Below are 23,659 nucleotides of genomic sequence, written 5' to 3'. Positions count from 1 at the left end.
CGTTGCTCACCGTGATGATTGTCCGAGCATCCTCCATTGCCATGCGTGCTCCCTAAGCCATCACATCAGGCACACGCCGCCATGAAGCGACTGGCGTCCCCCCGTACACGACGGCCTCGGAGACAGGCTCAAACCAACTAGTCTGTAATCTGACCGATGATTAGAGAGAGAGCCCCCCCCCCCCAACATCGGCCGAATCATAGGGCGCCTTGCCGGGTTGCCCTGGGCAACATGGTCCCCATGTCTCCAATTACATGGGCTACTATTGTCATACAAACTACGTCTCCAGAAGTATTGCGCAGGGTCTCAACGTCTGGTGCGCCTTGGTTCCCTTGGCCGCCAAACTCTCCACACCCTGGAAGCGTTGCCCAACTCGGTAGCCCGTCGTGCTTGCGACCGACGGCCAGTCACGTGCCCTGCCTCCCAAATTGCCCGCCACCGCCTGCCGATTCTTCGCCGGCTCCCACGCAGTTTGCTTTCAACCTCACCGTATCGTGACGCGACGCGGGAATAATCCTCACCCTATCTTTCTGCCGCGGTAACCCTTTCCCCCCCCCCATGGCCGCACTGAGCCCCGAGTCGGAGCCTCGTGCCCGTTTCGGAACGCACCGTGCTTCGATGCCGCTTGAGGCTCTGCCGCCAGAACTATGGCATTTGATTATCATGTTTTTAGACGACCATTGTTTCGTCTGGTCCGTCCTGCGACAAGTTTCACCCTTCCTGACCTCAGTTACCGAGGATGTGTTTGCCCGCTGTAAGCATCGTCCGTGTGCGGTGCGCATCTACTACATTCGATCAACTAACTTTGCACCTCCACTGTCAGACATTCTCCGCACCTGCAGTTTGCGCTTCGCTGGGGAAACCTTGAGAAAGTTGCTGTAAGCTTGGTTTCAGCTTCCGCTCCTATGCACGCACCGCTCATCATCACAGTCCCTATGAACTGCAAACACCCGACCCCGTTCATGGAAATGGATCGTCATTAACAGCCACTTCTAACACGTACTGGGCCATATTCACATCTCTAAACTCGTCTCCAACCATTCGCTTCCAGCCTGTTGCCTTCATCCCCGCAAATACAAAGGCCAGGGTGGTCCTCAAATTGTCTGACTTGGCAACTCAAAGTGAGCTCGTGCCCGTGTCCCAGGAACAAGCAACCACCACCACAACCACAACGCACTCGAGCCATTGCCTGGCTCACCACTTCTTCAGGCCAGGGGCAAATGCAGACGTGCGACGAGGCCGGCTAATCAATGAGCCGCATTTTGTACGCTTCAACAACCAGCTAAAGAGTATTCGCATCCCGTCGCTCACGATTGATATTGATGCGCAGGAGATCTCCCTCGATTGGCGACAGCTCTGCAAAGCCTTCCTACACGACGAATTCAGATGCCGATTCGAAACCAATTCCTTAGGTTCTTGGTCTTTGAGTCTTGGGCGAAACAACCCTTAATTGCAACCGCCTTGGCTTCGCTTTGGGGTTACGGACTATCGTAGATCTACTTGGCGCTAAGGAGCCTCCCACCATCTCCTCCGGACTGGAGCAGGAGCATTACGCAACGACGATCGCTCGAATCCACTGCACCATCTTCTCCGCCTGTGCACTTTCTCTTTGCGGCAATGCAACCCTTTCCCTCCCGCATACTATTGCCCAGTTGCGGACCCGATACTGCCCTCGTTTCTACATAGTTTCTAGATATTGCGCCTAGTGTCTCTACCCTATTATACCTCTGGGGAACCAGAACATGGACACGCACTCCGCATCATCCATTGACCTTCTGTCTCCTCTATCAGCGAGTTTCGCAAAGAAAAGATCAAACGAAATCCTGTGCATGGTCCGTGGCTTTGAGACCATCTTTACAGCCCTTTCAATGATGTGCGATAACCTCACACGGGCGACGCAACTTTACGCCCAAGTTTTACGCCTTATCGCGCATGTGTCGTGTCCGCTCCCCATTATTATCGGCTTACGGGTCCACTCCGAGAGTCGTACCCACTAATTGCTCATTGCTACCGAGAAGTTATAGTGGGTACAAGCCCGGGGTGCATCAATTTCTGCGCAAACCGTTACTACCATTCATTTAAAACAAAAGCATGGCTATAGCAGACAGCAGCGCATATACGTATGATATGGCATCCCTTAGTCCAAGTCTCGCTACCGACAGTCTGTTGTCCGCCAAGCCTTTTTACTCAGCAATATGGTCATTTCCGAGGTTATCCCATGGCGCACCACTTGGAGCCCCCTTTTTTCCGGCGGCTGCAGCATCGTCGATCGCGGTACGATTTTGTTGTGGAGCCCCCAACCTGGTCACGCTACGCTCATAGGATGCAGCACCGCAAAAATATTACTACTGTTGCAAACGTTGATGCGCTGGAAATGCCGAAAGGGAGAAGATCTGGTGCCGATAGGTCCTCTAAGAGACGATCCAAGCAATAGCAGCACGACACATCATAAGGTCAATCTTACAAAATGTCGATCTAGATGGAGCATGCAGCCTCATTTAATTCAAATCTGCTTCATCTCTGCGGCTCTTTAGGTAATCTGGCCGCGTGCGCTGTCAGATCTTCCTCTTGAAATCAGACGCAGTGGGGTAGCTGTCTGGTAGAGACTTTTAATACAGTCAGGTCAAAGATGAAATATTCTGTGTGTACTTTGACTGCAAAAACACATGATTATATGTATTCTTCTATAATAGATGCCCTGCATTCGAGCCAGGGGTTAACTACAACTTCATATCCACCTCGTTCAACTTTGATATCAAATATCAATCCGATGAGCTGTGACATGGTCGGTAGGGTTCAGAAGGCTTCGAATATAATCTCGGTACTATACGGACAGTCCACACTTGAATACTTTGTTATTATTATTATTATATTACAATATAATTATTTTTTATCATTGAAGCCAGCTATTCAGCGACGACCTTTTTTCTCCCAAACCCAGTACTCGATCAATGTTTTATAGAGTTTTATATGGACAACAAGATGCACACACGCCCTTGATGGGATCAAGTCTTCTTAGATATGTGTGAACCTCGTACTGCTACAGAAATGACTACTACTTCGTTCTCTTCCTGGGAGTCTTGATATGCTTGTCTTCAGGTATTCACAGCAATAGAGAAGAAATCAGGCTTTGAGAGATTCTCCATTGGATTTTGTATGCTTGCCATGTATCGAATAGTGGTTTCGAAAATTACCTGTTTCTCCGTAACTTGTATAGCGACATCACAACTCATTAGTAAGGGAGGTACATGAATTTTTATATTTGTACCGCATGTTTTTATTTTGAAATAGACAGAACGTGTTTAAATTTTTCGAAAACCAGTCTTACGGGTAAAAAAATCACTACGTGACATGATACCATTTGTACTGACTATCGTAGGTATTTCCCATACACTGCATGTACGAAAGGGCATAGTATGTTGATTTCCACCTCGTGATGCGTTCATTTACGACTCAACCGTTGTGGATAGTTGGGACAATCTCGCATATACTGTGATGGAAGCTGTAAGATAGGTATCTAGCCTTCTGCTGTTCATATATAGTAAGAGGTAGTGCACATTGGACATCAGGACGAAATCGGTCTTATGCTTGATGATGCAAATAGAATAGAGTATAACAGACTTCATTGGTATCTAATTACGTTTCACCACACCTTGTAACAAACATCACAGCCTTTTCAAACCTCGGCAGCGCCCTCCTTCCTCTTCCTACTCCGCTTCTTCTTCCTCTTGCCGTCCCCTTCCACAACATTGCTAGTATTCTCCGTCGCCGCAACACCACCCTCGTCACCCACTATGCTTTCGAAGCCACCTTTGGGCCCCTCGGGATCGCCAAACGTCTCCTGTCTCCATTGCCTCAACCTCGCCTTCTTGCTCAAGTATTTCTTGTCCTTCTTCTTCTTGATAGGATCTCGGAACGCAGCAAGCTTCTTCAGACCAGCAAACTCATTCAACGCCTTATCATCAGCGAGGAGAATATCGCGGGCTGTAAGTCCAAAGGTAGTGGGCGATGTTTCGCGGTAGCGGAAGCGTGTGGGCGTTTTGGCTTTTGAGGCGAGTGCTGCTTCGTATTCGAGGTTCTCGTTGACCAGATTCTCGATCAGACGACGGTCACGGCGAGCAGCGCTTTTGGCGTCTGCTCGTTCTTGTTTGCGCTTCTTGGACGACTTGGAGGCTTTCGTCTCCTCCCCTGCCTCCACGTCTGCATCCTCTTCATCGGATGACATACTGATTGCTGGCTTCTCTTCCTCATCATCCTTGAAATTGGGGACAAGGTCTTTGATGTCAATGTCGTCGTCGAATTTGGGCTTCTTCGGCTTCTTGCTTTTCTTTTTCCCACCATCATCGCTGTCTGGGTAATCTGCATCGCCCTCGCCATAATAAGCATCACCGAAGCGCTTTTGCATCTCGGCGTCCCACTTTTCATCTGACCAGTCGCCCTCCAGCACGTCTCTCCACTCCTCTATCTTGAAGTCTCTGCCACTCAGGCCTCCTATCTTGCGGATCTGCATAACCTTCTGCTCCAAATCGTCGACCTTGAGCTTCCGAAGACGAGCCAGATCCTGCTCTTTCTCTCGCCTCTCCGCCTCTCGCTTCGCCCTAGCCATCTCGCGGGCCTTTCGCCTTCCGCTTGCATCATCGCGACGGACGGTAGTGCTAGCGACAGCATCACGAGCGTACGTCATTATCTTCTCGTTGGCGCCAGCTGTATCTTCGAAGTAGAGATTATATGAATGCTCCCATTCGTCGGCAGCAGCGTCTTGCTCGTCATCGTCAGACTCCAGCGGTTGGAAGCGGGCGGCTTCCGTTGGTACCCAGGCGCGAGAGGCCATGAAGTTGGACAAGAAAGTCTCGGGGTCATGGGCGGCCTTCTCGACGTCCTCGACTGTAATCTTCACTCGTTCCGTTTTCGACGCAGCAGGCTTCTCTTTGGCAACTAGAAAGTCGTCGTCATCTTCATCTGCAGCAGCGTGTAACTCTTTAACGAGGTTCGCCCGGACCTCTTCTTGCTCCTGCGCGTAGGTCTTGGGCGGCGCATCCTCGTCCTCGTCCTCTTCACCCGTGAACTTGCCCTCGAGCAAGTTCTTGGTGTGATATTGTTTTAGTGTCATCGACTTCTCCTTCTCGGCCCCGTTTGTGTCATTGCCATCGCCGTCTGCTTCGAGTTCGCGGTAGAATTTGGCTTCCTTGTTGTAGATGCGGGGATCCTTGGAGCGGAGAGCTTGTAGGGTAGCATTGACTTGGTCGTCGAGGTCTTCATCAAGTAGTTCGGCTGCGTCGTCCTCCTCTATGCCTTCTTCCGAGTCTTCTGAGTCGTCGTCGCCGGGCTGCCGCGCTTTGCCCTTGCCGTACTTGTCCTCGACTGCTCACGGGTTAGCGATATGACATTGTGATATGGATGACAGAACGTACGTCGGTGCTGCTCCTCGCGCTTCTTGTTGTGCTCGAATCGGCGGGCGTAGTCCTCGTTGATCTTGAGTGACACGCCGCCCTCGTCTGCACCCGAATCTTCGTCGTCGGTATTATCGAGTAGCTTTGCCTTCTTCGCAGGCCGTTGGCTGGCATTTTTCTTTGAATCAGAATCGCCATTCAGTTCGCGCTTCACACCCTTGGTGTGCTTCTTCTCTTTTACCCCGGCCATTGTGCTGTTGAGTGGTGGGCAGATTGCTGAAAAGACAGGCGTGAGTTCTACAAAATTTCGACAGGGAAGGCGCTAGTGGACCCTGACGTCGGCTTGGGCAGTGACGACCGCCGCACCCCAACACCAAGACTAAGTGACGCGCCATGCTCACCTTCGCCATAATGCACAGTAGCTCCAATGTCTAATTTCTTTGGCCTTTTTGGGTGTCTATCCTCTCCCTAGCGCAAATACCCCATAGATAAAACGACTCTATGGCCGAAGAGAAGGTGCCGCAGCTCGTACTCGAGCCGGTAGAGCAGCCACTGGCGCTGATGTATGTGGACAAGAGCACTGGACACTTTGTGATGGATATTCACACATGCACGCAGACCCGTTGTGATCAAAGAGGCAGCTCTGGACTCGCCCACGTTCCGTGCAACCGCCGTCCACTTCGGAGACCAGATCGAGCTCATAGAACGATGGCTCAACTCGTTCGTCCTAGCTACGTCGAAGCTTACCGCCGAACTGAGCAACGTCCAGACACTCGTAGACGCTTACATACAAGCCGCACATCCGCCATTGCAGCTGTCCGAGGCCGTCGTCGACCATGATTACACAGTCCTGGCGCTGAAGCGATTTGGCGAGGGCGCACGCGAGTTTTGGAACAGCACGATACGGAGCATGAAGCGGGCAGAGGCAACCGTGTGCGACCCTTTAAGAGCATTTGTGAACAATGATTTGCGCATTTTGAAGGAGGCGCGCAGAAACCTCGAGAGCACGCAGCGCATCTTCGACTTGGCTATTGCGCGATACGCGGGCCAAGTCAAGACCAAGGAAGCATCGTCGCTGAGAGAAGACGCTTTCCAGCTGCATGAGGCGCGTCGAGCCTACCTCACGGCGAGCATGAACTTCTGTGTCATGGCGCCGCAAGTGCGGTTGACTCTGGACAAGGTCCTAGTCAAGGTCGTCAACGAGCAGTGGCGCGATATGAAGCAAGCACGAGATATATCGGCCAACGTCCTTGCTAAGTGGACTTCTGATGTTGACCGCGTGCGTGGCTGGAGCAAGGAGATGGAGAATGGTGAGCGCGTCTTCAAGCGAGAGCTGATGCTTGCGCGCCAACAGGTCGAGAGCGCTGCTGAAGTGAGTGCACGACCGTCGCGCGACTTGGATACATACGCAGCTTCAACTGTTCCCTATCTCGGCACACAGCCATCATCAGCCAACATCCAGTCCCCAGCAAAGCCAAACATGGCAAGCGAGAAAGCTGAAAAGCAGGGCTGGCTCTTCCAGCGTACAATCACGGGCAAGCCCGCCAGGACGTACTGGGTCAGGAGATGGTTCTTCGTCAAGAACGGCATTTTTGGATGGCTTACTCAGGGCACGCGATCTGGCGCAGTAGAAGAGTCCGAGAAGATCGGTGTGCTGTTGTGCGGTATACGAGCTGCATTTCAGGAGGAGCGGCGCTTTTGTTTCGAGGTGAAGACCAAAGACACCACAGTCCTTCTGCAGGCTGAAACGCAAAACGACATTACAGAATGGATCTCTTCATTCGAGGTGGCGAAGCGCAAAGCCTTGGAAGATACCTCCAGGGACATAACTGGATCCCATGGCTCTGTGGATGCCGCCTTCTCCATCAGCCCCCCTGTCGCCCCGGAGTTCGCTGCAAAAACCTCTGAAGGCCATGCCATCCAATCTAGCGATGACCTTGGCAACAGTGACCGCGCCGAAACACTCGCTGTCCCAGGGGCTGACGGTTTGGCTGTGCGAGGTAGCGTTGATGTTGTCCGACGAAACACTGCACTTGAGGGCGAGAGCAGTCGACGTGACCACACGACCAGAATCATGGAGAAGCTTGACTTGTCACGCAGATCTACAGCTGGACCTCAGCTAAGTGGAAACAACCCCTCTTCCGCTGCCGGTGGTATTGCCAGTCTTATTTCGGCAAGTCTTGCTTCGGCCAGCCATAACATTGTGCAGGTCGGACAGATATCGGCTCCCGCGCCTGGACTTCCTGACACGCGTCTGGTGATGGGACAGACGCTCCCTTATACCAGCCTGGCTCCTTCCACACTTGCGAATCCACCTGCGCCAACGAATCTCAGCAAGGCTGCCGTCGCTGTGAGTGGAGAGCGAGGTCTCGGTATCGGTCGTTCGGGTGACATGCCTGGTGGACTCATGGCCAATCTTTGGGGATCTGTGAACTGGGGCTATGTCAATCGTCCGGCTCGCGACGACGAAGTGCAAAGTCGCGACCGTAGCCTGTCTGGCCCACCAAGCCCAGTGGGCCACTCACCAGACCTTGACCCATTCGATGATAAGGCTGGGACAAGCGCATCACCTGCTGGGGTCGTCGCCTTAGCTACTCCCGGCCACCGCAAGTCATTGAGCACGGGTGGTCCGACACCATCGCCTAGTAAAAGTTCGACCACCGGGGACGACTTCCCTAATTACTATCCCCTTGCTCTTCGGATGCAGGATGCGCAATTCCGAATACTGTTTCCCACAGTTCCACGGTCGGAGAAACTTGTACTAGTATTTCGCGCTGTATGGAACCCGACGGAGCAACAAGAATTCCCTGGTCGTGTTTATGTTACCGCAAAGGATGTCTACTTTTACAGCAATCATCTCGGCCTTGTGCTCGTCACTGGGCTCAGCATGGCATCCATTGACGAGGTAACAGCGGCTCCTGGAAAGGACTGTGACTTTCTCTTCCTCCACTTCAAGGCTGGATCAAGAGAAGATGGCGCGACTAGGCTTACTGTCAAAACTTTCCTCGAGCCACTGAAGCTGCTTCTGCGGCGCCTGAATTTCCTTGTCCAAAATTCTGCAACAAACGAGCACGACCTCGAGGAAACAATAAAAAGACTGATCAGGTTTGAGGCGGACGACGGCCAACCATCGGGTGAAGAGGGCTGGGAAGAAGTTTCTCCGGATACGCCAATCGATCCAGGCTACGGCGGAAAGAACATCAAGACTAGTCTCCGGATTGATGGTAATCTGTTTGGACCAACGGGTAACAGCGTCAACAAACAGGCTACCAAATTCAAGTTGCCTCCACAACCTGTTGTGTTCGCCCCAACGGGGATGACACAAGTCGCAGTAGAGAAGGAATATGATATCAGCGCCAAAGGACTCTTCCATATTCTCTTTGGCGACAAGAGCGCAGTGTTTCAGCTGCTATATCGTGAGCGATGGGCATCACGTGTGGTTCAGGGACCATGGGTATCGACCGATAAGAGCCATCAGCGCCGCGATTTTGAGTACGAAGTCGCACAGCCCGGTAAGAACGGAGGCGTAATTATCAACGATTATCAAGTCATCGAAGTGCTCAACGATCACCTCTGCTATGTTGTTTCTGATAGGAAGACACCCTGGTACTTGCCTGGTCACGAGCGATTCGTGCTTCTCAGCAAGACCGTCATCACACACGTTTCAAAAGCACGGTGTAAGCTAGCTATCCATATCAAAGTCGATTGGAAACGTAACCCGCGGTTTGCGAAGAAACTCATTGAGCGACAAGGGCTGCAAGACATGGAGCTCGAGGCTCAAGACCTTGTTGATGTTGTCAATGATCAAGTCGCACGGCTTGGGCACAACAAGAGCACGGGCAAGGTCACCAGCATTTTCGGGCAGATTGGTATTCAAACTCAAACCACACAGCTTGCCGCACATGATATCCCACCACCAAACCGGCCACGGAAGTTCAAGTTGCGCCCACAAACAACTGGGTCATTCATCGCGCAATTCATCGGGAACATTATTATTAGTATACTCTCTACTATTATGAGTTGGATACTGGCTGTCTTTGCCGGACTTGCCAAGGTTGTCTCAGCGCATACGGTACTATTTACTCTTCTACTAGTCAGTGGCGGAGCGAACTTCCTGCACACCTCGAAAGATAGCTGGGCATGGTGGAACGAACGAAATGCTGCCAAGTTCATGTTCCAGCTAGGCGTTGGCCCATCGACCACGATGACACGCTCAATCTATCTCCGCGATATAGAAGAGTCATTCCTTCATCCGAATGACACAAGCATGGTACTGTCTGTACCGCTTTCGACCCATACTGACAACAAATGGTACGTATCTCCACCGTGCTCCTTTGTTGCGCCTGCTAATGTTTCGCAGCCACCAAACATTCACACACCTCCTCCAAAACCCTTCCTCGACGTCATCTTCGCACTCGTTCTTCAGTCCGTCCACGCAAAGCACACGGCGTCTTGATCGCACTCGGCAAAATCTAGGCTCACATCGTCATGATTTGCTCGTCGCCTTGCGAGTCGTGAATCGCATCGAGAAAGAAGTAGTTGAAGCCGAGTACGAGAACTGGCTACTTGACGAAACACAAAAATGTAGTAAAGTAGGCACTCTGCTAGAGGAGGCTGGCGGCAAAGGAAAAGAGAAACAAGTGGAGGCTTGGGTCAAGGGATATTGCGGGGATTGTGAAAGGAGCTTGAAGAGTATCAAGGAGGTTAGAAAGGGGCTGTTTTAAGAGGCAATTGAATTCGAAGTGATTGGTGTATCTCGCGCAGCGAACATATCATGGCATCCTTGAGGTGGGAGTTGGTGTGGAGATTGTTTTCAACCGAAGTTGTTTGACAGCGCAGTTTGATTCAAGCGTAGCATGGCACAATTACACGCAATGATTTAAGTAGATAGCGTATCACATACCAGCAACTCTGAACTAGGGGCAAAGTGCGTAGCAACAGCGTGACGTCGTGAAGACTAGCTCAGCAGGGCTCATTGCTAGCTGTAGTGACCGCCATTCATTCTTCCTGGTCATCCGAGTTTTCTAGGATTAAATTCGCTAGCTAGACAACATTAGTTGATCCCTACTTGTGGTGGATGGAAATGCCCTAGGAAGGAAGACGAATTACGCCTTGGCACGCATCGCACCCCTCATTGGCCACAGAAATCTCCTACAGTTTGTACTCACATCTTCCACACATACCATTACCCACAAAATGGCAGAATCCGAAGCTCAAGGCGCAGACTATGAAGCCGAGCATGTGCACTCGGTCTACGAAGAAATCGCATCCCACTTCTCCTCGACGCGATACAAGGTGTGCGTCCATCCTTATACGACCCATACCGTATGACTAACCCATGCTAGCCCTGGCCGATAGTCGAACGCTTCCTAAAAGAGCAACGTGATGGTACCGTGGGTGCAGATGTAGGGTGTGGGAATGGAAAGTACCTAGCCGTCAACAAAAGGGTGTTCATCGTGGGCTCCGATCGGTACAACCGCCAGTCCCAAAAAAAAAACATGCGGGACCTATATACTGACAGAATGGATCAGATCAACGAATCTAGTCAAGATTGCAAGAGAACATGAACCGCACTCAACAGTCGTGGCAGACAACCTCTCGCTACCACATCCATCTGGAGTCTTTGACTTCGCCATCTCCATAGCAGTCATCCACCACCTGTCCACGCCCTCCCGGCGTGTAGAAGCAGTCAAATGCATTCTAGATCTTCTCAGGCCTGCATCGAGGTCGGCCTCGCTGGATGGAGGCAAGGCATTTATTTATGTCTGGGCGTTGGAGCAAAAGGATAGCCGGAGAGGGTGGGATGAGGGTCATGAACAGGATGTCATGGTTCCGTGGGTCTTGAAGCAGAAGAAAGTGAAGGAGCCCAAGCAGAGAAAGAGGGATGGTGCTTCGAACGAGGTGGTGGCGGCAGAGGGTGAGCAGAAACCTGATGGTGATCAGACTTTCTTGAGGTACTATCACTTGTATAAGAAGGGTGAGTTGGAAAGTGATATTGAGCAAGCGGGTGGCGCGGTAGTGGAATCTGGGTACGAAAAAGATAATTGGTGGGCGATTGCAAGTCTAAAGTAATCTACTGTTTTAGAGATGAGGATATGTAACGTTCATTGCGGACATCTACGTCCGTCTCTAACAATACACTAAGTTTATGCCGCTGTTAAGACGACGGGCAAGGCGTAGCTGCTCTCCGTCAATGGGAACAACTGGTAGTAGAAACCCACAGCACCTGCTACAAGTATGACATAGTACGCAGCGGTCCACACAACACGCGTTCCCTGGGACGACGGCACATTTCTCTGCTCATCATCTTTCTTATCAACATCTGGAGGGCCAATGGGTATGCCTGCTTCGACTCCGACACGGCCGTAGAAGCGGGGAAGACCCATCCAATTGCAGAATGTATGAGCTAACATGCATGTATAGACATTACCCGTGCGAATATATACGAATGCGGCAAAGAATCCGAATAATGATGTGTACGTGAACTGGAAGAGCGACCGAAGGACCGCCACGAAGAGCGGAACCTCTGGGTGTGTTATACGGAACTCGTAGAGATGGTGGAGGTGGGCAATGCCGAAGTAGAGTGGGGTGAGAAAGACGATTTGCTTTTCGGAGAAGTGGGCCAAGACATGCAGTGGCACGATGAAAGACCGCCAGACGAGCTCTTCACTGACGGGGCCCTTGTTGGGATTGTTAGTAGGGCGCAACTGCACTCGAGCAGACCACTCACCACTACAAGATTCCTGTATCCAATCCAGCTGCTCAGAGTCTCGTGGAGTCCTCTTAGCCGTATCCAGTCTTTCAAGTCACCATCTACGACACCTTGCTCAAATATTGGGCCTGCGAAGAGGATGGCTACGAGCAGCATAGATCTCGCGGTATCGAAGGGCGATGCGGGCCACAAGCCCAGCAGCCTCAAGATGTCTGTTGCCGATACATCGTGTTGGTAGAGTACCAGTACGGTGATGGCAGAGCAGACTATGGTGGAGAAGGTGACGGCCCGCGTTCGGGCGCGTATCGACGAGGGTGCATCGCGTGTGAGAGTAGGTGAGGGCCGTGTCGCTGGTGACAGGTAGAAGGGGATTACGTAGATGAAGACATAGGCAGCCTACAAGAACGAGTCGTCAGTTTCAAACGTGGAATATTTCTCGAGGCATTCTATGTGATTGGCTGACAACAATAGCAGTGGTGGGCTTGAAACATACCGACAACAGGGCCGCGGCACTGGGAGAGATGGCCGGCGCTTTGGGAACTGGCCAAGCGTTAGTCTTCATGGCCACCGCTCGACAGATTTCTGAAGTCGTAGCAGGCAGCAGAAGCAGTTCAGTGTGGGTCGTGCGGGCGGTAAGGACGGTCACGACTGAAAGGGAAGCACACAGGCCAACGGATGGCGACTCACTGCCTTTGACATGTCTTTGGTACAGGTCCCCTAGAGCACTGAAACTATCTCGCCAGCCTTTCATAGGCGGGGACATTTTTTGCACGTAGCAACTGTGCAGTAGCACACGTCGAGAAGGGCAGGCTGCTATGGCGGGCGGGACTGAAGCATGGGTCTTGTTTTATACCTCTTCCCCGCTCATTGTTGCTCGAGCACACTCCCGACCGTCTATCCCCACTCGACAACGCCAAAGACCGCCCGTCACGTGCCCGCTATCATCTATCACATCACGTGCACACGGTCCTATCCGACTCGCTCGACGCCATTCACCCCCCAGCTCTGGCTCCCGTCGCGCGCATCCCTGCAGCATCCTCACCGCATCGGCCCACTGGCCAGCCTGCACACCCAGTGCACCCAGTGAGGTCTGTCCAACGGCCCGTGGTCTCACGTCACTGGCGCGCTGGCGGCTCCTAAACTCATTGCTTCATTTCGCGCCATAGTCCACAACGCGTCGCGAACCGATAAATGATAAGGGGTTGAACCATCGTTCTCTCCAAAGCCCAGGGGTGCGGTCCTGCTGCGGCTCGTATCAGCGCATTGCCAGCGCAGAGTCCAAGCAAGCAAGCAAGCAATCAATCAAGCGACAGAGAGCGCCTGAAGAATACCGAATAATAATCTACGCATATCTCTGCACAAAAATAAAAATAAAAGGCCGTGGTCGCAGCTCGTGCATGACGGCAGCCCACCACGGAGCTACCCATTGGAGCGCACCTGCAGCAGCGCAAACCTGCCACCTGCTTGCACCTGCGTCTTGCAGCTGCGCCCGTCAAACCCCATTTGGGGCCCGTACTGCTCGCACGCACGCCCTCCTCCCTCCACTCCCCGTCCTCTTTCCTTCCAAACCTCAAACCTTTTGATGCCTTCGGGCCCTGTCCAGTCACTCTTTTTGGCATGTTTGCATAGCATCTTCTCGTCACTCTTTTGACCAACGTTGTTCATACGCCTTCTTTTTCTCTCTTCATTTCAATTATTTACATGTCTCTATACATAATCCTCGGTTTCAGCTTTTCCGCACCCGTTCAAACCCTCACACCCCGGTCACACGGTACAACGTCCCACTGCCTACCAGCATGTATCCAGGCTCCACACCACACACCACATCGCAAACCTCGGCACCGTCGCTGCTTGCGCAAGCTCCAAAGCTCTCACCACCGTCGTCCACCTCGAGAAACGCCTCTCCTATCCGACGGCCGCTGCATGAACGTTCCAATTCGCAGACCAATCAGTACGCCGGCTCCACGATCCGCATAGTCGAGGATTCCGACGACAAGATCTATAGCAAATTCCCAACACCCAGTGAGCCCTCGCAAATACTGCCTCCGCCTCGTCATGCGCCGGGTTACGGGTTTGAGAGGCCGGGGTCTCGCGTTTCAAGTGGAAGCCAGGTCGCCAGTACCATCGCAAAGTTCGAGGCCTCCAGGTCCGTGGTGCCACAGCCAGCCTTACAGCGAAAGAAACCCTTCAGTTCCAGACACCACTCGGTCTCGACTAGCACCTCAGATGCCGATACCCTCGTAGCATCGTCCTTCTCGCCATCCTCCACGAGATTTTCTCAAGGAACCACGCCCGCCTCATCTCCCCCACCCGAGTTAACCGAATTCGACAAGGGACTGGAGGTACTCCAGGAAGAGGCACCCATCTTTCACTTCCCTTCTCAGAGACCGACGATCCGGGCTGTTCCCCCTTCCTCTTCTGGTGGGGAATCGTTGGAAAGTCGTACGCGCGCATTAACGCCCAAGGCCTCTGCTGCATCATTTGCACCGACCGTTCCTGCAACTTCACCCCCTTCAATTAGTAATGCCGGAAACCCGTCAAGTGTCAGTGTCAGCCGCCCATTACCGAGAGGGCACAAGCACACCCTGTCTTCCGAATCCGAAAAACGGCGGGTTGCGTTCGCTGGTGACTCTGATTATCAACACCCTGTACTAAATCCACAGCCATCTACAGAATCTTTTGCATATTCTGATATATCCTACACCAGCATCGAACCAACATTTACCCAGCCTCCTTCGCCTACTCTTCATGAAGCACGCACAGCCACTCTCGCGAGCGGAATCCGAATCAGTTATCCTATTGTACGCGCACCGTCCGCCAGCGGCTTGCGCGCTGAATCCCAGAACGCACCTAATATTGCATCCCGAATGCAAGACCGCTCGCTCGTCCACCAATGGAGCTCCCAACTATCCACAATCCCGTCCATGTCCGAGCGCGACTCGCGATCGCTTCCCCGAGGCTCACGATCATTTGGCGCAAGATCGCAGTCGCAAGATAGCTATACGGGGAACGGGCGAACCCATGTGCCACGGAGGAGAGGACAGACAGTCGGGAGCGCACAGTCATCCTCGGACAATGTCTCTTCAGAAGGACAAACGGAGTTTTCAGCAGTACCCCGGCCTTTGTTCTCCCCCGTCTCAAGATCCTCATCGACCGAAGAGTTGGACTACCATAGCGAGCATCTGGACACAATCTCTCCGTTACCCACCTCTGTCCCGCTACGGATGAAGAACTCAGGCTACCTGAGGAGACAAAACAGCGATGCAGGATCAGCGACCGACTCACGGCCTGGTTCTGCTCATTCTGATATCTCCACTTTCATCCACAATGCCATTCCAGCATGGGCAAGAGTATACTACCAACGAGGCGAACGAATATCGGGGGGTGCTCCAGAGTCAGAGTCCACTGGCAGTATACGATTGGGCACGTCGCATAGTGGACGTTCCAACACGCCTTCGGAGGCCAACTTTCCACTGAGTATCTATCGGCCGCGCAATCGCCCACGAAACCGAGTTTCACAACCAGACACGCTATCCTTATCCGACGAAATACAACACATTGACGGTGACGTCTACGTACTCGGACCTAATATGCATCCCTTGAGTGGTTACTCAACTCCACACCTTCGAACAGACCGGAGAGGGCAAACACGCTACAGCGCATGGAAAGCGCCGTCCCTGGATTCCGATCTGAACAGAACGCTCTTCGGTCGCCAAAATAGACAAATCCTGCTTTTCTGCCTAGGCTTCATCTTTCCTCTCGGTAAGTGCTTGGTCCCGACTCGGATACCTTGCGCATGAATAAATGTACTAATTGGGTCATTAGCATGGATTATTGCATCCTTCCTACCCTTACCTCTCGATCCGAACCTTGCAAGCACCCCCAGCCAAGCCGATATAGAACAGCAGTTCGCCCAGCAATTTGGGCCGACTGACGACAAGGCTTTCCAAAAGGCGACTTGGTGGCGCAATTTAAATCGTATCATGTCTGGCATCGGTACCCTCCTCATCGGTTTAATTGTGAGTTTTTCGTCCGAGTGCTTTGCTGGTGATTATAATGCTAATGTCATCCAGATTGCATTATCAATCCTTGCATCGAGGATGTGATGCTGACCGCCTCAGCTCACCACGTACTACACAGCACTATCGTACAACCATCAATTACCAAAAAACTCCGATCTCTCTCACAATCTCCTCTGCCATCATCTCTCCACATAACTTGAAAAGCGCTCAGTCGTGTTTTCTTTTGATCATGAACAAGCTCACGATATAATCATGCCATTTACGCACGTTAATGTATCTTTTCCGGCTACGTCTCACGACACGACGCTCCTATCCGATTTCTCTCCCCAGGACGAACGTCCTGGGGAGAAATTTGTCGCATCTGTACCCAGCCGTCGCTGCCACACAAACATTTTTCCTCCTACATTTTTTTTCCAGACGCAATCGTCGCATATCGTTTTGCAGTTGTCTGCTTGCATGGCATATCTTAGCGGGCGTTCTTTTTCTTCTTCTTCTTTTGCTTATTGATTACCCATTTGCTTTGTACAGCCCAGGGTCCCCCAACAGAACATTTTGTTTTTTTGTCTGTATTTGAAGCTTGGGCAGGAAAGGAGATTAAGGACGGACAAGGGTAAGAACGGCACAAACGTGCACGCTCCTTGTTAATGTCGCGTTGAACAAGTATATGACCTTTGTAATTGTAGTCCATGCGCTCTACGTCACGATATGATGGGACGCTAATACAGTGAATGCCTTTCTCATCGCCTGTCTTTCATTCGACTGTGAAGCGCAAATGAGTCAGCTATACGACGACGACTCACGCACAGCATACGAGTATGGAAATGGAGCTTTTTCAATTGTTGGGGGCTATCCTGCGTTTGCCACTAGACGAATCGCAGCCGGGTTATCTACATCCCGAATCCTGAGCAATCCCCGCTCCTTAAAACCGGGAAGGTATCATGAAGCAATGAGAGGGTAATATCGTGCCTCCGCGCTAAGCGCCTGGAAGCACCAGACTGAGCCACGGGAGTGGGTTCAAGAGGTGGCCGTCCAATTTTGGAGGTAGTCATTGTGCCATTGTAACGATGCTATCAGACGGACATATGACGGAGTCGGGTATGGTGAAGTCGCACAACGGTCACACAGATAACTCAACAGCCACTACTGGTCCTCTGGATCCTCGGGCTGATCAAAGAGGAAGTTGGCGGCTAGCTCCTCGTTTTTGTCACACGCAAAGTAGGCCTGGATGACAAGGTCGCGCTCAAAGCCAAGGCGACACAGGCGCTCAATAGCCTCTCGCTCCTCCTCGGTGACAGAAATGGCCTGAGCACCGGGGGGCAGCGGCGCATCCTCGTCTGCATCCTCAGCAAGTAACTGCAGGAACTGTTCTGGGTTTGAAGCTATCATCTGTGCCAACTGAGGGTTGCCTGCTCCGACTTGCTGTAGAATGGGTTCAAGCATTTGCGGCTGCTGTTGTACGACCTGTCGTAGCTGCTGGAACTGCGGGTTGTTACGCAAGAAGTCGAGGCTGTTGGCATTAAGAGCACCGGTGGCAGCGGCACCACCTCCCGTCCCACCCGGGCGAGCACCACCAGACCCTCCGCGATTCTGACCAGCTTGGGCAGCGGCCTCGAAGAGATTTATCGGCTCGTCACCCCCAGAAGGCGCAGCGGTTGCACCTGTGTTTCCGCCGGTAGCGGGTGGGGGAGAGGTGGGTGCACGGGCTTGAGCAGCCTGTTGCTGCTCTTGGAGTGCGCCCTCTGGAATACCCTAGATGCTTGTTAGCACATGGCTTAATTCGGAAGGGGCTGCTCATCTCACATTCAGGAGGTACTCGACAGCACGGTCCGGGTTGAAAAAGGCCGCGCGCATTGCCCGGTCAATATCTGCCCTCTCAAATCCCATGTTCTCCATATCGGCAACGGCGGCCTCGCGCTCGCCACCCATAGTGAGGGCCGAAGGGTCGTTGAATTGACGCGAGGGATCGGACGCTTGCTGTGCCGGAGCGGGAGAAGGTGTGGCGGGGGCATTCTGGGTGTTGGTCGATGAGGGAGCCGGTGCTGCGGGCGCTGCGGGCGTCTGGGCTGCCGCTGGGGCAGGTGTGGAGGGCACTGCTTTACTTGACGAGGCGGCAGAAGGCTTAGGCTGTAGTAGCTGTTAGAGAGCTTGCTGGGAGTGGCGAGCGGCTGACCAACCTTGGAGACCATGCAGACAATGAAGCCCTTCTCTTCGATATTATACGACTCGACCGTGTTCGCATCTTGGAGGATCTTGCCTATGTCATGGCGTCAGCAGCTGTAGCCGCGAGGGTCTCATATCGCATAGAGCCGGAGAAGCGAGCTCACCAGAGTATATCAGCTTCTGCTGGGGCACTTCCCAGCCCTTGTCTGCCTGAATCTTCGACTTGAGTTGGCCAATCTATCGCGGGCGGTTAGCCAGCTGCGTGGGGTGGAGATGGAAGTGTGGGCGTACTGTTTCCGATGGCTCGGCCTCAATGACGAACTTGTTCTGCTTCAGGTCCTTGAAAGTGATCTTCATCTTGGCGGTTACAAGTGTGGTGGACGTGGAGGAGGAGGAGGAGGAGGAAGAGGAGGGTGACTTGGGCGGGGTGGTGGGTGCAAGGCGGGGGGGCTATGAAGCTCTCAAGCGAGGAGCTATATGAATAAGGTGAGAGCAGGCTGGAGGGATACAGCAGGCAGCAGGCTCTGTGTTTGGAGCGTGTCGAGTGTTTGCTCGTAGAAGGCAATGGAAACGGCGTTAGGCAGACTCACTGCCCGCGTCGTCAAGCGTCTACAGTGACTGCACGGCAAGGCTTCACGGAGCGGCGTTACGTTGCAGCGGGCAGCAGTGGCGGGAGTGGCGCGGTGGAGTGGCGTACCTTCATTGGGATAGCACCACATGGGGCGCAAGATTCCTGACATGTCGAGAGGGCCCTCTGAGCATTGAGTTGTACAGGACACAGGAGTAAAATGGTATAGGGTTTTGTATTCTTCAACAGGTCAATTGCCAAACTTGAAATGCCATGGCTGGCGCACCTACGGCCTCCTCCAGCCTGGTGTATCACCCTCTACGAAAAGGAATATAGATATCAGACGGCGCTCAGCCCACGACGGTGCGTTTGTGCCCGTACAGTAGTATAGAGGCACATGACAAGGACCGTCGTGCTTCCATGCTGCATCCATGACAGTGACGCAACCCAGACCCGGTCAGCCCTGCCGCAGTGGCTTCATTTCCGACGCAGCCTAGCGTGTGCTTCATTCGAAGGTTATTAGACAGTGCCGACGACGGTCAACAAACTTTAGATCCGAAGCCCTGTTCCTGGTCTTCTCATTCTCCTCCAGCCGCACTATCGATGCTGTCGCCTCATGGGCCTCTCTGCTGCGGGCTTGCGCTGAGGGCGTGTTTCAGTGCCATGCCAAACGCTAGCTCAGCACACGCAGACGGTGCAACCGTCGCCTATTGATAGTACTCTATTGATATGCTGTCATCTCCGCACCGCAGGTGGTGGGTGGGGAGAGCGAGGTAATGGACTATCGTCGGTCCCACCTCAGTACCTCGCTTTTTTTCTGCGCTTGCTATCCATTGGTGAAGCTAGACTACCTGCTAACCCCGACTGGCCGCGACTTTGTTTGTTGTGTTGTGCTGTTTTGCCAGAAGCAATACAAAACAACGCGTAGGGGGGAAATGAAGGGCCCAGAGTCGGCGCAGCTCCACCACGACAAACTTTGACGCGCTGCACCACCAGAAGATGCTTGCCTGCCCAGGCTCCGATGTCTATCTCACTGGTCATGGTCATGCACGCTCGGGCGGCCTGTTCAATCAGCTTGTCGCATCATTGGCTTGCTTCTCTGGTGTTTCGGGCACTTTTGTTCCACACATGCTTTTCCCTCTACTACTGCTTCACCTCGCATGCAGAAGCCGCACGGTGGCCCTCGGGACAGCCTTCAGCTTTGGACGACTTGGTGCCTCAGACTCGCTAGTAAGCTTGCATCTTGGGGTCGTGCAACGGGCGATTCTCCATGGGCTTCGCGGTAGATGCTTGCGTGCATCCGGGATGCTAGCCTGGGGGTCCCCAGTCGCGCGACATGTCGTCCAACGCGTCTTGCAGGCCACCCAGTCCACAAAACAATGGCACAAATCAAGCCCTCTGCCCTCTTCTCGAATCATTATTATCATTTACATCGTTCCTCCTCCTCCTCCTCCTCCTCCTCCTCCTCCTCCTCCTCATCTCGTGTCCCCGCATACTCTGCTTCTTTTATGGTTCCTTTCTGCCCACCACCTTGCAACCCTTTGCTCGCTCTCCTCCGTTCGCCAACCAAGCATTCGCTTCTCACACTATCTTATAACCCCATCACCAGGGTGTCGGGCAATTCACCCATCCACGTCCGTCAATCACCCGGCCCAGACGCCCGCATTAGCCACATCCCATAACGGCTCACTTCCAGATTGGGCCTCCGCGTCGCCTCAATCGCGTTGTTGACTATAGTAGCTGCCGCTATACAGCCCGCCATCATTTTATTTCCCTCCTCGAACGCGTTCTGTCTCGCGTGCATTAAGCTTTGCCACTGCCACAGCAACGTCGTCAACCATTCCATCTTTTCATTCGTAGTCCCACTCACACGACCTTTGCTGCACCCTCACCCAAACCATCGAAACCCCTCCACGACTAATATTTCACAAGCCGGTCCTTCATCAAGGCATTGAAGTGCCCCGCTCCTCTCTTCTCCACTGGACCGATCCAATTGCTCTTGCTGGCAACAGCATGTTTCAGTCTCGCAAATTCTACGTTTCTCTCGTTGGCGTTCTTGCATGGTCAAGCACAGCTGCCGATACAGTCCTGTCCATCCTGGAGGCTGCCTCCTTCTCCGCCACCCACGTGTCCCTTGTACACGTCGCCGCCGCGGCCAGTACTTTTGACGTCGTGTCACTCTGCTGTATTGCCTTCTACACAGTTCAAGATGTACAAAGAGGTGGATTCCTAGAGCGCTTAGCACAAGCAAAGATAGTCCTGAAGAGCATCAGCATACTATTATCCGTAATAGCCTTAGTTGTCTCCCTTGTTCTGATCATTCTGATCAAGTCGAGATGGAGCGTAGTCACCGCTGCTTCCCCGAAGGCGCTGATCTCAAATTGGAATGGCCTTGTGTCTGGCCAAATAGTCATGTGGTCTATTTCCTGTACAAGCCAGATCATACTGTACTCGTCGCCTCTCTGGTATCGAAAGGCGCCCAAGGTCCTAGAAGTTGCTGTTTCCGGCCCTAGAGATTCAGTCATGTCGGAGACGCGAAGTTCTCCCCCAAGGAACTTATACCTGGCAAACTCGACCCAAGTCACATCACCGCCAGTAGCAGCAGCACTTCCCTCTCCCACCTTCTCCTCTCGGTCATCGCAATCTCTTCGATCATTCCGAGAATCACTTCAACACGCTGTTCGCCCCGTCACGTCGCGCACGACCTTGATCAGCCGACCTTCTTTCAACCGGGATGCTCGCAGTCTTCACTCCGACTCCCACTCCGTAGACAATGTCTCCCATTCTGACGGCTTCGACAGCTGGGACACGAGAGACGCCCTGGTGCAAACAGCACCCTCCAAAGGCACGACCTTGGATCCCATTCCCGGCAGTCGCCCAAACTCGCCTGCCCGTGCCCTGGACGGCCCCTTCCTTTCCGAACTCCCAGAAGAAGATGACGAGGAACTACCTCGTCCACCCAGAATGATGCCCGATATGTCACGACCACCAAGTCCCACAGTCAGCGAGGCACATATCCACCCTCTTTTCAGGACGGAAAGTCCTACACCACCTCCTGCAGCCACACCTGGCACTAGCATCATCGCTAGCCCGCTGGCGAACCAGGCTATAGCATGCCCGGCACGCCCTTTTAGTCGAATGAGATCAAGCAGTAGCGCGGCGAGTCCGGGCCCTCTGGTTACCGCGCGGAGTTTCACTCGCGACCGGGCGGCGAGCGCGAAGTCGCTATCACGAAGCCCTACGCCTCCTAGCCGGGAAATGACCCCTCCCATTCCCGACTTTGTTCTCAATTCTTCCCCGCGAAGTAGTATGAGCGGCTCGCGAAGAGTCAATCTCCAATACTCCCCTGATCGATGATATATTATTTCTTTTGTTGGGTTTGAGGCGTCCTGTGCATACGGTTGGGTGGTTCCTCATTAGCCTACATAAAATGGTCTGGACCTAATGTCTTGCGCACTTGATGCGATACGATTTCCTTGTCATTAAAACAGGGTCGCTATTATTTTGTATTAGATTTTTCCTTCGTCACCAAGCTCTCGCCTACCCAGGTTTGATCGAGCATTCGAGCGTTCTGGTTCAGCGTTCGTGGACGAAGCGTAGCTTCGGGTTATAATGATTATTCAAAAGGTATTCGTCTTAGCAATATTATCTTTTGCTCAACGTTCTATATGACTGAAGTTGTGCGCTGAAATTGGGTTCAACTTGATGCTCACGAATCAGAGGGATGTGTATGTAGGTATCAAGTGACTCAGGTCAATGTTCCAAGATGAGCCCATTATTGCAAGATTGAATCTCCACTTCCCTCATTGTGACGCGGAGTTATCGTGACTCGAAGTTAGTCCTCAAGGGGGTGTGATGATATCAATTGCAGCTCAAGACTGCTCTTATCCCGCAACCGGTATTTTCCGTTTGCTTTTTTTCCGTATCGTGATGTTCACTTGGCGCGAGACGCCAATGCCAGGGGAAGGACTTGGAGACCCACTTGTTGACGTGCATGATGCCTGCGACCAATAGGACGAGCATTTCAATGTCGCAACGTGGAAGCCGTTCGACCATGGGATGGAAGGCGCGGGTGCCAGAGTTTTTCAGGAAATAGATGGCGGAACACAGAGACATCATCAGTGGTGATGTGGCTGCGTCAACTTGAGAATGGATGAACGTGGATTGGATGCATGGGGTTGGGTAGTACTAGTTAGTTAATATATACTCTTTGCTTTTACACATGGAAACCGGAAAAGGAACTGAGCGGATACAGTCTTTCCTTGAAGCTTTGTGAATTCGGCCCTCAGATGCCGCGCAATACCGTATGACATCTAAAAGTAGACCTATCACAGCGACTACAAACCATTACGGGATCGTGCACCTCGCTGTGAACAGTAGCGCTACGGCATAGTGAATTGTAATGCAACAGAGGAGAAGCCTTTAAAGATGGGTTTAGTTACACTATCAAGTGCGGTTGCGCCCTCATTGTTATAAGCTCGTACGAAAGGGGTATATTCGTGTCGGAGGATCGTCCCACCTAGCGTTACGGCTAATGACGTGCGACTTGAAACTTGAATGAAGCAACTAGAAGGTCTTCAAGAAGCTGTAGCGAAATGCTAAGAAGGACCTTCTTGCTTTGAAAGGAGGAGAGAGGGCAGAATGAGGAGAACCATGATGCTTCAATGTCTCACGGGCTGCTTATGGATGGCAGTGCCGATCGGATGATGCGCAAATTGGGGTAGTAATGCTTCTGCGAGGCCCAGGGCACAGATCAACGACGCCTTGGAAACAAACGGCGCTCGTGCAGTCACTGCAGTTTACATGA

General features: G+C 52.7%; 9 protein-coding genes across 9 annotated transcripts; 6 read left to right on the top strand and 3 right to left on the bottom strand.

Annotated features, from left to right (window-relative positions):
- Positions 1-493: 493 nt before the first annotated feature.
- Positions 494-1,450, top strand: K460DRAFT_335427 (uncharacterized protein; the record flags this gene model as incomplete). The annotated part of the gene is made up of 3 exons (XM_040930948.1): positions 494-754; positions 824-878; positions 931-1,450. The coding sequence occupies exons 1-3, from the start codon at positions 559-561 to the stop codon at positions 1,448-1,450; spliced, it is 771 nt and encodes a 256-aa protein (XP_040787138.1). The 5' UTR covers positions 494-558.
- Positions 1,451-3,644: 2,194 nt separating this feature from the next.
- Positions 3,645-5,666, bottom strand: K460DRAFT_385399 (Krr1-domain-containing protein). Its single transcript, XM_040935536.1, has 2 exons — positions 5,412-5,666; positions 3,645-5,361 (listed from the first exon to the last, which is right to left on the bottom strand). Exons 1-2 carry the CDS (start codon positions 5,638-5,640, stop codon positions 3,677-3,679), a joined length of 1,914 nt encoding a protein of 637 aa, XP_040787137.1. The 5' UTR covers positions 5,641-5,666; the 3' UTR covers positions 3,645-3,676.
- A 97-nt stretch (positions 5,667-5,763) lies between these two features.
- On the top strand, positions 5,764-10,314 carry K460DRAFT_309597 (uncharacterized protein). The gene is made up of 3 exons (XM_040930138.1): positions 5,764-5,953; positions 6,009-9,701; positions 9,751-10,314. The coding sequence occupies exons 1-3, from the start codon at positions 5,892-5,894 to the stop codon at positions 10,112-10,114; spliced, it is 4,119 nt and encodes a 1,372-aa protein (XP_040787136.1). The 5' UTR covers positions 5,764-5,891; the 3' UTR covers positions 10,115-10,314.
- Positions 10,315-10,586: 272 nt separating this feature from the next.
- Positions 10,587-11,462, top strand: K460DRAFT_335418 (uracil-5--methyltransferase TRM9; the record flags this gene model as incomplete). The annotated part of the gene is made up of 3 exons (XM_040930947.1): positions 10,587-10,685; positions 10,736-10,860; positions 10,922-11,462. The coding sequence occupies 3 exons, from the start codon at positions 10,587-10,589 to the stop codon at positions 11,460-11,462; spliced, it is 765 nt and encodes a 254-aa protein (XP_040787135.1).
- On the bottom strand, positions 11,159-12,965 carry K460DRAFT_394427 (CaaX prenyl protein-like proteinase Rce1). Its single transcript, XM_040935993.1, has 3 exons — positions 12,596-12,965; positions 12,121-12,498; positions 11,159-12,070 (listed from the first exon to the last, which is right to left on the bottom strand). Exons 1-3 carry the CDS (start codon positions 12,863-12,865, stop codon positions 11,537-11,539), a joined length of 1,182 nt encoding a protein of 393 aa, XP_040787134.1. The 5' UTR covers positions 12,866-12,965; the 3' UTR covers positions 11,159-11,536.
- Positions 12,966-13,898: 933 nt separating this feature from the next.
- Positions 13,899-16,208, top strand: K460DRAFT_376228 (uncharacterized protein; the record flags this gene model as incomplete). The annotated part of the gene is made up of 3 exons (XM_040934858.1): positions 13,899-15,864; positions 15,928-16,121; positions 16,176-16,208. 3 exons carry the CDS (start codon positions 13,899-13,901, stop codon positions 16,206-16,208), a joined length of 2,193 nt encoding a protein of 730 aa, XP_040787133.1.
- A 1,056-nt stretch (positions 16,209-17,264) lies between these two features.
- K460DRAFT_376227 (UV excision repair protein Rad23) lies at positions 17,265-18,641 on the bottom strand (the record flags this gene model as incomplete). The annotated part of the gene is made up of 5 exons (XM_040934857.1): positions 17,265-17,873; positions 17,925-18,248; positions 18,299-18,378; positions 18,449-18,521; positions 18,576-18,641. The coding sequence occupies 5 exons, from the start codon at positions 18,639-18,641 to the stop codon at positions 17,265-17,267; spliced, it is 1,152 nt and encodes a 383-aa protein (XP_040787132.1).
- Positions 18,642-19,769: 1,128 nt separating this feature from the next.
- Positions 19,770-20,342, top strand: K460DRAFT_365514 (uncharacterized protein). Its single transcript, XM_040933196.1, has one exon. It carries the CDS (start codon positions 19,898-19,900, stop codon positions 20,081-20,083), a length of 186 nt encoding a protein of 61 aa, XP_040787131.1. The 5' UTR covers positions 19,770-19,897; the 3' UTR covers positions 20,084-20,342.
- A 62-nt stretch (positions 20,343-20,404) lies between these two features.
- Positions 20,405-22,515, top strand: K460DRAFT_365513 (uncharacterized protein). The gene has a single exon (XM_040933195.1). It carries the CDS (start codon positions 20,866-20,868, stop codon positions 22,207-22,209), a length of 1,344 nt encoding a protein of 447 aa, XP_040787130.1. The 5' UTR covers positions 20,405-20,865; the 3' UTR covers positions 22,210-22,515.
- Positions 22,516-23,659: the final 1,144 nt, after the last annotated feature.

This window comes from Cucurbitaria berberidis, assembly GCF_010015615.1.
Source record: "Cucurbitaria berberidis CBS 394.84 unplaced genomic scaffold K460scaffold_3, whole genome shotgun sequence".
Taxonomy (NCBI): domain Eukaryota; kingdom Fungi; phylum Ascomycota; class Dothideomycetes; order Pleosporales; family Cucurbitariaceae; genus Cucurbitaria; species Cucurbitaria berberidis.
This window is presented reverse-complemented; position numbering and strand designations above follow the sequence as displayed.